General features: G+C 33.1%; 1 protein-coding gene across 3 annotated transcripts in view; it reads left to right on the top strand.

Annotated features, from left to right (window-relative positions):
- The window catches only part of LOC140744060 (monocarboxylate transporter 9), a 48880-nt gene extending 45892 nt beyond the window's left edge, over nt 1-2988 (top strand). For all 3 annotated transcript variants that reach the window (XM_073075515.1, XM_073075517.1, XM_073075516.1), the window contains one exon: nt 310-2988. In XM_073075515.1, the coding sequence (XP_072931616.1) occupies nt 310-548 (239 nt within the window). In that variant the 3' untranslated portion in view covers nt 549-2988. The remainder of the gene's footprint in view (nt 1-309) is intronic.
- Nucleotides 2989-14943: the final 11955 nt, after the last annotated feature.

Raw genomic sequence — 14943 nt, 5'->3', positions numbered from 1 at the left:
TTGGCTAACGACTAATCCACGGCAGGCATTTCTTGTCTCGTTCTGCGGACGTTGTAAAAGGCGTGTAAGGGATTCAGAAAATAGGTAGCGGTGTCATTTTTAAAATTAATTAATTATGCAACTGTAGTCAAAAGCCCAAAATGGTGGCTACGGCAAATTCTCTTTTAAATACTATGTACAACAATTTGCTACTAAAAGGGGATAGACAGAAACAGTCGTACTGAGATAAAAATTGTCGACTTTATTGCTTTTAATCTTCGGTGAAATGAGTACTAGTTTTTTTATTCATCTCTTATTCCATGGTTCCAGGTTGGGTGTTCGACGTCACGGGCTCGTACGATCTATCCTTCTACCTCGCGGGTATCTTTATCGCCATATCCGGTTTAGTCCTTCTTGTCCTGCCGATCTACTCCTGCGTGAAGAAGTACAACGAGCTGCGCAAGCGCAACACGAATTCACAGAAATCACCGAACAAGAGCAATACCTACTGCGAAGAAATCTTGAAAGCTAATGGCAATGTTAAATATAATGGAAAGTTGATTATATAGATCACTTAAATACGTTTTTGAGATAGATAAAGACTTTGATGTCAATGTGTGAAGTCTCATTTAATGAGAGTTGGTCGAAGGAGAATTTGTTATGGCAACTCGACAAATAATGATGAGTGTATAAACGACGCCTAGGAATACAGATACATAATCCTTTGATTTGTACTACACAGGCGAATCACAGGCGAGCATTTCGTTCTCGAAACTATACTATTTAGTAAAAGAGATATTTGTCTTGACTGATGTAGAGATGAACATAGCAAAAAAACATTTTCAATTTGTTATTTTGGCTAATAATTCATAGTGTATGTCAATTTAAGAATTTCTACACGTAAGGTAGATTTGGGAATAATTTTAGGTGTAGATCATAATGTTATTGTGACATGTGAAAAAAAATAAGATATGAAAATGTACCGTAGAAGATGTGTTACATTAGAACCTGATTGGAGTGTGGTCGAACGACTAAGAGTTCTATTAACTTTATTGAAAATTTGTATCCATTAGGAGTCTATCTGTTTACTTCGTCTACGTCTTTTATTTCGAACGTGTGACTGTCTTAACTTAATAACTGTATTACTTGTGCTATGTCCCTGATAAGTTATGAATTTTCATACGATGACATTCGTTTTTGTTTCGATTTATTCGTATGGTGAGAAAATTATTAATAAAACGTTTTTTAATAATTATTTCAAAAATATAGGCATCTATTTGTAATTCGTAAACGGGAACCATTTAGAAGGATGTTTGACGATAAATTTTAATGGCAGCTGATTTTAGTTACGTGTTTTCTTTTTAAATTAGATGCAAAAATGTTTATTATATTAATACATAGTTGCAAAGAAGTTCCTAGCTTTAATTTATTTGTTTTTAGTAAGCTTGTTCATTGTATTGATTGTGATTAAATGATAAAACAAACATATTAAGTTTAAGATGACAACATACAAAGCGAATATTTGAAAAGATCTTGTAATTGTGTTTGAATAAGTGTAGCTTTTGTTATTATTAGTCTTTTTTTTTAAATAAATCTATCGTTATTATAAATTCATTAAATGGACGCTTAACACTAAGAAATTGTTAGATTGATAATAACCCGGTTCTATAATGAAAGTGTACTGAATTGTGTGAACAGTAATTCTAATATGTTAACACCTAGATCGAAGGGAATGAGTAGATTAAAAAGATTAATGTTTGGTAAAGGAAGATTTTCCTATAGTCTCTGTTTAGAGATTGTTTATGTACAAGAAGTTATAGCGCGTTTCAGAAGCATGTGGCGCTATCTATTGACGAGTTGCGGGAAGTCGCCACAACTGTAAGGAACATTGCGATAGTATTATCATTTGTAAGGATGGTAGGACCTTTCGTAGTTTGATATCATTACCACAATTATTTAATAACTTTCTGATAGGTTATCGTGTATTCTACACTGTGTTAAAAAAATAAATCCAATGGGAATGAAAGGGCCTAATATAATTCGTAATGTGATATTGTAGGGCGGTGATGTTACAACTGCCCTAAGATAAAGCACTTGATGCTATCGAATAAAATTAATTGGTACGGCGATTGTTAGTTTTAAAATTATATCCTTAAATCCAATTGACGATTTTGAACTCTACAGTACTTCCAATGTTACCATAATGAGTATATAGAGAGAACTAAAACTTTAATGTTGTGTCGTTTATACTAATTGTTATATCAAATAAAAAATCGATTAAATCTTTTTAACCACCAAAGACTGTTCCATTTATGACAAAATTTTCCCCTAGAATGTAGTCTACTTGGACGCTAGAAATTCGTATAGGACATGTCATTTACATGTAAGTTAGCCAGTATTTGAAATTAAAATTAAATATAACAATCGATTGATAAAATAAGTAAAGATTGTGGGCATGTAGAGAAAATACAATTAGTTGAAAAGGTGGTAAAATATAAGGAATACTATTATAATCATTACATATTTACCAATTTTGAATTATAAGTCATCGGAGAATGATTTCACCATGCTCGCCAACTATTAATTGGTATACTTTACACATGAGAAAATAATTGATAATCCTGCATGTAGAATCACACATCACTACATCAGAATTTTGAATTACAATTGCCCTCGTGACTTGAAAAAAACAACGAGGTATTTATGTTTAAATATAGGAGATGTAGTATTAGAGGAGGTATTGGGTTAAACGCTAAAACATTACGTTGTTTTCGATATTATAGACTTTACTTTTAACAGCGAAACGTATTATATTATGTAAGAAATGCGCTAATTCATTCTCTTCTTGGATACTTGGATAATATTAAAGCATTTTGTCACGCGAAATTTGTTAACAACATCAGGTGGATTAAATGTGACATATGGAGAACGTGCATATTTGTATTTTGGTGTGTACAGATACGCATACAGATCACAACCTGAGGTTGTTTCAATCTTATATAAGGTAATTTGACAAGTTGTAACTCAATGTAATACATATAGTATATCTACTGGCGTTAAGATAAATATTATTTCTAACCATAAAAGGAACATATAAATCATTTCGTAATTTATTACGAAGAAATCGCTCTTTTCAATTCTTACTAACTTGATGCTAGGGAATAGAAATTTAGTAACATTATTACAAAGGGTTATACCAAATATTACGCTTTGTCTGGATTGTTTAGTTTTAAGAATTTTCTATTTAAATTATACATTAAGAAAACATTCATTATATCAGTAGAATTCTACCTTACAATATGTAAACATACAAACATCATTTAGCGATAATCATTATGCTAGTGATATCGAAATTTCCGTTAGTAATAATATTGTCTTTTTAGCCTAAGATAATTAATGTTTGACCAAGAATTATGCAATAATTTGATCAATGAAACATTATAATTTATAATAATATGACAAGAACAGTAATTGTTGTTCTTTTTGTGATAATATATAGATTTTAATTACTTATCTAGTTTTTAGGTTAGTGAAGAAGCTATTATATTGTCTTGCCAAAAACTTTACATCAAAAATGGTTTGTCCTAAGCAGTAGTGGTGGTAGCTTGTGAAAGAAAAATAAATTAATTACAGTTTGTTAAGAGTATGATTGGCAATGACTCAGTATCTTGAATATGTTTATATATTAACATGTCACTTACATAAACATAACATGGAATGACATTATATCCATTGTTTTTTGGCACATCACAAAAATGTATGACCTCGCAAACATAATTGGATTAAAAATAAAGAACTGTATTAAAATGATAATAATTTGTCCAATCACCTTATTTTTTAATTTACTACCCGTACGTTTAACTTCAGACCTGCGTGGCTTGTGGCTTCTCGCCTCCTAGTTTTGCCCCCTAATTTAAATAGAGTTACAATGTTGTTAACAATCCCTCATTAAATTAAACATTGATAATAGTTTTATTCTTTATATTTTACAAATATTCTGTGGTGACGCCATAACGCTCTGGGTACAAGTCTGTCGCACGGGTAGCAATGATATATTGGATAATATTGCATTATTGTCATCAATACTGAATATGGATTATTGTCAATAATATGTGCTATTGCTAATAGTATTTGATTATTAAAAAAACAAGTTCATCTTTGTTTACAGTTTAATATTGGATCTTTGAAAGTTGGTTCCATAATTGTATGGTATTTTATTTTGTCTTATATGTGTCGCATAGTTGTAGTTCGGACAGACAGAAGTGCAAGGCAGCTACCATAAATTTTGAAAATCGGTTCGGTGCAGTGATCCCTATAACAACATAACTTTCTTGAACTTTTTTATGTGAAATCTTTAGCAATATCGTCTAAAAATCTCATGTAAATTTAGCTGTAACCATTTTTTATAAAAAATAAATATCAGCATAATTATGTATCAGAAAATAAAATACATTTTAACAAACTGAGTGACGTAATCTTTCACATATTGGTAACTATTTCAAATAAAATAATGGGCTGAAGTAAAAATAACATTATTATTTTCAAAACTAAAAATCACGCTCTAACATATATTGAAACTAAAAAGAAGTCGGTTACAAACATACAAACAAACATACAAACATACAGGTGAAGCTAATAAAAAGCGTGTAATAAACAATATTGTACCTTGTGTGCTTGCTACATTAACTGTATTATACCATGCACTATAATTATGGTACTACCGATTAATCTTAAAACTGGCTGAGTGTCCGTCCGTCCGAAAAATTAGTGTGTGGCGACGCCAACGAAACGGGTATAGAAACGTATTATGTACACTTGTGTTGCTTACATGTTGTGTGCGTCTGTAGTAAAATTTATCTTATACAATTTATTTTTGTTTTATTTTACTTTTCTTTATTTCTCTATTTTTTTATTATATGATTTTCGACAGGAGTTATCATACCGATCTATCACGCAGAGTTTCAGGTTCGATCCTCTGCAAGTCAAAAGTCTGATATTAAGAGGTCAGTGCCGCACCTATGATCAACTCTATATAGAATACTGTTTCCATCTGAAGCAGATTACACATACGTTGCCAATCCTGAGGATCGTAATGGTTGCTTCATACCTTGTTTCGGACCAGAGATTGTGTTCATCTTCGTATACCCATTGTCCATGGCATCCACCACAGAAATTCCCTCGGCTGCTCGAGGCTGTGATTTTTTGTATATTTTATGAAGTCTATATATTTTTTATTATTACAGATTTTTTACTTTTCTTTTGACGTTATTTTCTTTAAAGTGTCAATATCAATGAAGGCATCTATATCAACTTTATAAAGACGCTGGAGAAGGGTAGCAAGCGGTCCAGGTCTTTTCTGTCTTGTACAGATTCCGATTGTACAGATTGCAAGTAATTTATAAATCAAGAAATAAATGTCAATAATATTAAGTCGATAGATTTTTATAACAATTGCAGTTAACTTAAACTTTATTTTGATTGTAGCAAGCATTATATGGTTAGAATCCACGTTTCCGTAGTATGAAAATAAAGGTCATCCATATCGTTACTATAATTAAATTGAACAATTGTTAAAATAATCTAGATATATTAATATAATATATTCCAATAATGACTCTATAAACACGAACAATACTTGATAATTATATTTGAGACTGCCAATAATGTAATTATACTCTCCCCTTAGCTGTAAAATAATTAACATTTAAATTATAATAATTTCTTAATTAGACGTTGTGATAAAATGAAACGAGTCAGTAAAAGATTGCATTAGACTATTAAATTGTAGAAATGAGTAGAGTTTTGTGAAATTGATGTAACGATTACCATTTTGAGATTTACCTATGATTATTATCACGACGACAGTTAGAACCTTGGTTTGTCAATAACGGTTCTAATATTGGTAAATACTGGTTAGAATCTATAATAGATTAGAAAAAAATGGATAAAATTTTGAAGCTTTGTCAGAAAAATTAAAGGCTTTGTTTAACTTATTTTTTTGACACTTCACTTTATATATTTTCCTTTTGAAATTGGTACGGTATTAAAAAGGATGTCCTAACCGTCATATGATTAAGGCTGTCGTGATTATTTTTCGTAACCAGAACCTTTTTATTCACACAACATTATTGAACAATCTAGCTGTGAATAATGTGGTTTTTTAACAATGATAATGATTATAAAGATTTGCATACTTCACTTCATAATATCAATGATGTATTATAAGTACCTATAATAATCTATTTGTCTCCTAATAGTACTCATTTAATAATCATAATATATTGTATTATACCTACTTACGATATTAATCTGAATATATTCAACTGCCAATCAAAATATATTAATCTAATCCAGCCCCATATCACCTCGTCACCAATAATAATTTGTCCTTTAGTATGAGTTTTTACGTCTTTACAAAAATGACTGTTTTTGTTTTTGTTTACGTATTTCCCATGCTATTCCAATAAGTTCTGATACAATCTGCTAGGGGCTGATTGGAAATGTATGGGCAAATACGTAAACAAATACCAAAACAGTCATTTTTGTAAAAACGTAAAAACTCATACTGAGGGTAGGTACTGTTAACCTTATTACCTGCAATTCTCTTCTAATAATCACAATGTACCTATAATATTTATTTTAAGCGATTGAAGTAGCATTTCTTAGAGGTTCATTATAAATCTAAGAATGTTTAGTGTAAGTAGTTTTTATTATGTAACCATCGAAATAAAACAAGTATGGAACCAACGCAATGATGACCTCAACCAGCAACTATAATTTTTGAACAGAAAATTGTTTCTTTTGTTTTATTATGTTGTTATTTTTTCAGTGCATTGTAATAATGCTTTTTAAAAATATAAACCATACTATAAAAGACGTAACAATAGTAATATTTTTTATTCTTCTCTTGAATCTCGAATAACCAGCACAATAACTACAGACTTTCGTTTGATGGGCGAAAAAAATGGTCCTCTTGTTTGAAGAATTTTATCTTCCTCGCCTATGCTAAGGGTGTCCGAACCCCTTAATGCTTTGAATTCCCTCCTATCCCGTGCGTTAATATGTTACTAAGTAAAATATTTGATCTTCTTGGCTCTGTTTGACACATTTCGATATGTTTCTAAATGTATTCATTAATCAATGTGCGATTTTTCAAAAAGGAGCTGCCTTCAAACTTTTCATTGTGAACTTTTCTGATCCTGCAAAAATCAAAGCGTTGAGTATGTATTTTTCATTGAATTACCACAATTTGCACTTTATTGATTGACAAACAGACAGCCAAATACCTAATGTTTTTCTACAAATCCATTGTACAAATCATAAAAAATGAGGTGGATATTGAATTTTTCATTCCATACTCATTTTATTTCGATAATCTGTTGCCTACGTGCGTTCCATGAATACCTCATTAATGTTTAATTATTATTGTACCTATTGCACACGAGTTGGGGCCTTCCAATTGGCTAATTCCCTTTTTGTACGAGTATAAGAGGTTTGTGAGTTTTAGATTATTCAATAAAGTGACCATTTATTAGCTTGAATTTGTTGTTTTATTACCTGTGTTTCTCGATTTAGAAATAAGAAGAACAATATATTGTACGAGTAAAATACTTAACCACAGCTAGTAGTGGGTAAGTTTCTATTAGCAACAATGTTTATGCTGGATTTGTGTTCAAGCCTAAGCCTTTTTACAAAAATCTGTAATCAATCCAATATACTCGTAATTAGAATTAGTCCTGAGATTGGCCACGGCAGCTTTGCTACCCTATTGTATATGCGTAGTCAATGGCGTAATCTGCGGACCCTGCACACAGTATAAGGTATATATTTATACTGTGCCCTGCATCAAAATTAGTTACTCCCATAACAAATGATTCCCTTTATTTGACTTACTGACTTCATTTAGGTGAAAACTACAGTTTTTTTTAATATATTTTTTGTAGTAGTCTGCTCAACAAATTAAATGAAATAGTGAGTAATATTTTACAAATAGGGTCTCTGTAGCCCGGGAGCCACGAATTATGGATATGACTGATAAGGCAGTAGCTACGCCATTGTCAATAGTGTACCAACAATACATCGATTTACAACAAGGTTTGTGACCTACGCTTCATATATCAGATTATTCCGGCGGGCGCTCTCAGGTTTGAACGTACGTTAGTGCCAGCGGCAGACCGATCGCGAAATATGGCACTATCGTTTTTGCTTATTCTAGTGGAAATGAAATAACGTATAATATATAGTAACTAGGGTCCCCATCAATTAAAAGTACCTACTTATGATTATTAACAAAGATTTAAGAAACTGGTTTAAGGTTTAAATTAAGTGCAAGATCGAAAGTGCAATGAGAAAAATAATTTAGTACCTATTCAAATTCAAGAGTTTATAATTGTTTTTATTCTGGAGGTATATCTATAATTAGGCGCGCCAAAAAGTTACGTTATTAGTCGCGCGGGGTCGATAGTTACCCCAATATGTTTGAGGTTGGTGAACACATAATGAGAAGGGTCACCGAAGGCTGGAAAGGTGGGATTCGCGTGGGTGGTCATCTTGTCAACAACCTGCGATTTGCTGACGATACAACAATAATTGGTGCTAGTGAAAATGAGCTGTCGCAACTTCTGCAAAGGGTGGAGAGCATCAGCGCAGAGTACGGGCTCCTAATAAACAGGAAAAAGACGAAGCTTATGTTCGTGGACAGAATGAACTCCTTGAGCAGGACACATGAGCTAAAAGACCTAGACGCGGTGGACCAACTCATATACCTTGGCGCCCTGATTACCAACGACGGCGACTGCGAAAAAGAGGTGGTGCGCAGAGCACAGCTGGCAAAATCTGCGATGAAGCGATTGGAAAAGATATGGAGGAACAGAGGCATTAGCAGAACCACAAAAGTTAAACTTGTAAAGACCCTTATCTTTTCCATATTCCTATATGCTTCAGAGACGTGGACACTGAAAGCAAGAATAAGAGCAAGAATTGATGCCCTTGAAATGTGGTGCTGGCGCAAACTGTTGGCTATTTCTTGGACAGCGCGCCGAACCAATGCGTCAATTCTCTCAGAACTGCATATTCGAACAAGGCTCTCCACGGTTTGCTTGCAACGGGTCCTGAAATACTTCGGCCACGTGGCACGACGAGACCCAGACAACTTAGAAAAGTTGATAGTCGTTGGTCAGGTGGCTGGAAAGCGTTGCAGAGGGAGATCGCCAACCCGATGGACAGATGTTGTCAAGAGAACTAGCAACACCACAATCTACAATTCCATACACATTGCACAGAATCGCAATACTTGGAAGACTATCGTAGACAAGGCTGTTCTTGATGGTCACGACCCTCAGTCATGAGGATTCGACTAAGAAGAAGTTTGAGGTTAAATAAAAAATATTTTAAGTAATTATTAATATTATTGATTTTTATTTTATTACTTAACCATTTATCTTTAAGAAAATAGCAAAATTGTTTAATATATTCGAAGATAAATAAAAAAAAAATACGTGTGGCACTCGGAGACTGCCGCGGTAAAGCTATTGCATAGCATTTTTTATGCTATGAAAACGCTCAGAAGGAATTCCAGAAATACAATATATTCTTCCATAATCATCAACATTTACATTAATACATCTTTATCCACTATTTTATCATATCTCTATTATATAAGACATTGCAAATATCAGCTGACATTTCATAACTCCAAGCAAGACTGAACATTCTAAAATATAAAATAGAAAAGTATTTAATAAGTGACGTAAAGTATTAACAACCAGCAATATAAATGGATCAATGCGATGTGCCTGTGACATTTGGCCGAATGTTACAGGTACATCGCATTTTTCATTAATAAATGCACTTTGTTTATTCATATTTAAAACACTTTGTACACAAATTATTTGTACCATAAATCATAATGGCGTTTTGATTTTGTGCTGTCAAGTCTGTCAGTTGTAATTGTACGTTTAAAAATAACAAACACTCTTTTACGTTATTTTATCAATCCAGAATTCAACATAGCTTATGTTGATAAAACATATTATTTGGATAATATTCTTTATTAGTAGTATATCGATGATGGTAATATAATTTTGAATTTTATAATGGGAATATAAAATATACTTCACGCAATTTTAAGATTTCTGCACGGATTATAAAAAAATGTGTATTACTGCCATCTGTGTTCAAGTTGACGAATTAAGGTTATCAAATAAAATAATAAGGAATGTAAAATAATACTTTATTCAATTATATCCATATTTTTCTATTGACAGTCAACAACTCGGTTGCCTGGAGACTTGATATCCAACAGTCCTCCACCGCTATTTTCACTTACACCACCAGGGGCGCCGGCAGCATTTGGTCAAGGTGACGGCGCACCAGTATGCCATTTTCAGTTCTGACTTCATAATGGAGTCTACCTAATCTTCGGATGACGACTCTGAACTCCCATTTAACTCTTGGGTTGGTGTAACTGCGGACTTGTACCTTATCACCTTGTCCGAACTCCTGCGTTGGCGGTGCATTGTAATGTAATCTGGATAGTGGGGCGGATTTCTTAAATAAGGCAGGCATATAGGTTCTTACCTCTCTGCTGAACATTAACTGATAAGGTGATAACTCTTTTGTATTAGGTGTACGTCTCAAGGGTGCCTTGACAGTTAACAGTTTACCAAATAAACTTCCGCTCTTGCTGATATAAAAGAACATTCAGGCATTAGCCGATTATTTTCTTTTTGTACATTCAAAAATTTAAATTTTAGCTTTGTATATATTTCTTCAAATTCGTACCTGTATTTTATTTCCTCTTCTAAATTTTCTTCTTCTGTAAGCCATTCAATTTTTTCTTGAATCGCGTAGAATTTGTTCAAATTTTCTTGTAAGGAATTCAGTCGTATATTTATTTCTTCAATGTCAATTTTTTCTATTCCCGAAATGTAATTTTCGGTTCATTTCATTAACCCACGTAATGTGGCTCGTATTTCCTTATTGTTTTTTAGTTCATTCGACATCTCGTCGCCAATATCAAATAAAATAATAAGGAATGTAAAATAATACTTTATTCAATTATATCCATATTTTTCTATTGACAGTCAACAACTCGGTTGCCTGGAGACTTGATAGTTGGATATCAAGTCTCCAGGCAACCGAGTTGTTGAAAGGTGTTACTTATTTTCGTTACGGAATTTCTCGATTCGGTCGCCGCGCTCAAAGCCCGCGATAAAAGCTATGCAATAGCTTAAAAAATTTTCGTGAGTATAAGTTTAGTTAAAAATCGTAATATTCTTTTTTCGTGGGGTGTTTACGTATAAATTTGGCACGATTATGTCACTTAAAAGTTGTTTTTATATATCAACAAAATAAATTAACAGTAAATCAACAAAATAAATGAAAGAAATGCATAAAATTAATAATTTTCAAATATATTCCTAACAAAATTTGAAATACGTTGTTAGTCGCGCGGGGTCGCAGAGACCCCAAGCATTAATTTACAGCAAATCTAATCACTTCTACTGCATGAGCAACACTAAGGCAAGAGGGACTGAGGAGTTAGGAAGCTACCAGAAATTTTATGCGTATACCAGCGTTTTATGACTAAACTTAGTGAAAATGCAGAAAAGGAAACGCATGATAAGGTCCCCATCGCTTAGGGACATTTGCAACATCAGAACTCTCAGAATTATCTCAATTCGTCTACAACTGAACATAACAGAGTTACAAAACATTTATTTGTAGTTTGACATCAAAGTTATTCGTCCGTAACTTCTTTTATCAACAGAGCATAGAAACTTTGTCGTGGCAAAACGTAATTTGTCGTTCTAACAACTTTGGACTAACGTGGATTTTCCGTGGACCGACCGTCCTGAACTATTGCGAATATTTCGGACTGTTTGAATTGGCGTCTGATGTTTAATTTGTTGCTCTAATTTACAACGAAGTTTTGAGTAAGCGTAAGAGTTATACTAACAATCCATTTAAATACGTTCTGATTTTGTGTTACGTTGTTGTTTCATTTTATTATAACTGTGTGATGTATTATTGCTACTAATGTTTAGTCGTCTACAATGTAAAATATGGGTCAACTTGATCTTGTGTTTTAAAAGTGATTTTTTATGGCATGAAAAAAGCCAATTTCGTCCTTTGCATACTTAACTAAAAGTTAACTAACTTTAATTAGAGCACGGGCCCATTATAAAGTCTAAAAGTCTAAAGTCTATCATACCTTGCGCACTCTGTACCTATATACTATTGGTCTTTTTGGTATATTAATTCCAAAAGGTGGTTTTGGAATCAGAAAGGCTCTGTAGTTATGCGTGTTTAAAGCTGTCGGGGCTCTTATGGGTTATTGAGGTTTTTAGGAATTTTAAGGTTATTCGATTAATACATTAAGAGATCGCAATGAGAGGAAATTGCAACTGATAGGGGCTCTGGAGAATATTATAGCAATCAAAACGGTTTTACATTTACAACATGGGATTTATGAACTCATCAAAATCCGTTACAAACTTAATTGACCCAAAATTCGATCGTAAAACTGGCGTTAACAATGAAAATAATTTGGTATCGCTCGCCAATTCCCTATTACATTTCTATATCCACAATTTTATACGTGCTGGCTTATATTTGTGCCAAATATTCGATTTAACATTAAAATAGACATTTCCCCAGAGCACCGGCCCCAGTTTATCGCTGCCGACCTCGTTTCGGCTGTATATTACATTTACATAACTACTTTGCACGGATATAATATTAAAAATATGACTAGTTTTCAAACGCAATATTTTTTGTGTTAATGGTTTGTTATATAATAGATAGTAAAGACAATTGGAAAAATTATAAAAGGTGGAAGAAGTGTTCTACGATTGCGTTGGAACGATCCGCGCAAATGTATTTTCTAGACGCTTAGAAATCTTCCGATAAGTAAGTTAATCCGTTCATTTAATCGATACCAACTGATATCTCTGAGACATAAACCTTTTTAATATACCTCTACCGGGTCGGGTTTCTTCGTAATATTGATTGAAATCTGAAATATTCTCAAATGCGGATTTGTAGTAAATCCGTGCTGGTTTTCAAACCCGTAAGGGTTCTTACAAAGGTTCTGAAGACTTCAACGTTCATTTCGCGTATGCCTACCACATCTTGTATGTTAAATCCATTAAACCGTTTGGGCTTCCAGGGAACGGGATATGCATACCTACCATGCTCGAAAACATTACTCTCTGCAGTCGAGAGACGTGGTGACGTGGTTAACGACTAATAAAACTAATATAATAAATTGGGACGCGAAAATCTTTATATATTTTTTTCTCGCATGGGCGTAGCAACTCTACATTTTACAATAATAAAGACAACACATATTTCAAGTTTTATTACCCTTTTTGTAGACCCGCTTGCATTTTAATTCTAGAATACACCTTTATGTGTATGGAATATAGAAATACGAGAAATATAAATTCTTCTTAATGTTGCTCTTTCCAAATTTTGACACTGTTATATAGGCAGATAAAAATTATATGCGAAAAATGAATGTAGTTTTTGTGTTGTCTGACAAAGACCTAAAAGCTTTGGGTAATATATTTTCATTTTTTCCCACGAAAAGTTTTAAGGTATTACGAACTAGAGTGTTCGGTAGCGAACTTCGGGGTTTAATAATTAAAATAGAAATTTATGGTTTGCTAATGATAGGAGGTATAATATTAAAATTTAAGGAATCGTTCAGGCTACGTAGACTTTAGTAGGAGTAGGCTGTGCGGATGTCAAACACGAATGATTAATGTTTTTGTTATTTTTTATACAAACCCGCGTGGCGGAGCGGTCACCATACCGGTCTGACGCGCAAAGGGTCACGGCTTCGATCCATGGCCAGACAGATATCTAAATGATGAATTTAGATTTCTGTTTCTGGGTCTGGGTGTTTGTGTATATGTCTATGTGTGTGTTCATGGCACCCACGACACAGGGAATCCTAGTGTGGGGCTGTGAGTGTAGAAAGCGTTTGTTTGTTTGTTTGTTTATTAATGACCTATTTTCAAACGATCATGCAGTCCACATAATGGTAAGCGGCACTTCTGCCCGTAATCATGTATATACTCGATACGAAATAGGATTGACGTCTTGCATATGATCACACTTCTGTCGTTATCATGGCTAAATTAGAATGCTTCGTGTATATATCTCTGCTTACCAACCTTCAAACCAGAACACAACAGTATTACTGTTATAAAGCGGAAATAGGGGACGTGGTGGTGTCAGCAGTCGAACAATCAAGGATTTTGCCACTAAATTATCTCTACGAATTTTGTGATACGATTACCAAATTTATCTATAAACCAGTTAGTATTACAACCAAAAGCTCTAGTATACTGCAACCTTTAAGCTTCTCTAGTTTCATGAAACACTAGGTGGATGAGGGTTCATTGTTATTTTTAAGTTAGAACGGAGCTTAACAAAAGCCTCATCAAAATTGTATGTTCATATTTCTCTCTATTTTATGAAACCATGTAGGATTGTGGTAAAGGTTTTACGTTCTGTAACTTGTTATTATAGTCCATAGATATTAACAACCCATCATGAGGTCACATAAATCAAAAATACAGATATTTTATTTTACCTGTGCTTTCGTGACCACGTTAGAACAATAACTTTGAACCTTTGCAGCAACAATAACATTAGTGCTTATATTCTGGATCTATATTTTAGAATATTTACGACTTTAAAATGTGGAGCTATTATATGTTAACAACTTACTTAGATATACACGTACCTACTGGAAATGTACCTAAACTTAATTTTTACATGTAATAAGGATTAAGTCGGAATACCTCGTGTAAGTATTTACAATGTCTTTCGAAGTAGAACAACAATAGATACGACGGTTGTGACTTCGGAGTCGAACTGCGAAGGATTCTACTAACTTTCACTAACTTAAAATTAACTATAACTGAATTATAATAACAGTAATTCGGTGCC

This window comes from Epargyreus clarus, unplaced genomic scaffold (assembly GCF_041222505.1).
Source record: "Epargyreus clarus isolate Ecla_fem2 unplaced genomic scaffold, WU_Ecla_fem_2.2 ptg000008l, whole genome shotgun sequence".
Classification (NCBI taxonomy): domain Eukaryota; kingdom Metazoa; phylum Arthropoda; class Insecta; order Lepidoptera; family Hesperiidae; genus Epargyreus; species Epargyreus clarus.
This window is presented reverse-complemented; position numbering and strand designations above follow the sequence as displayed.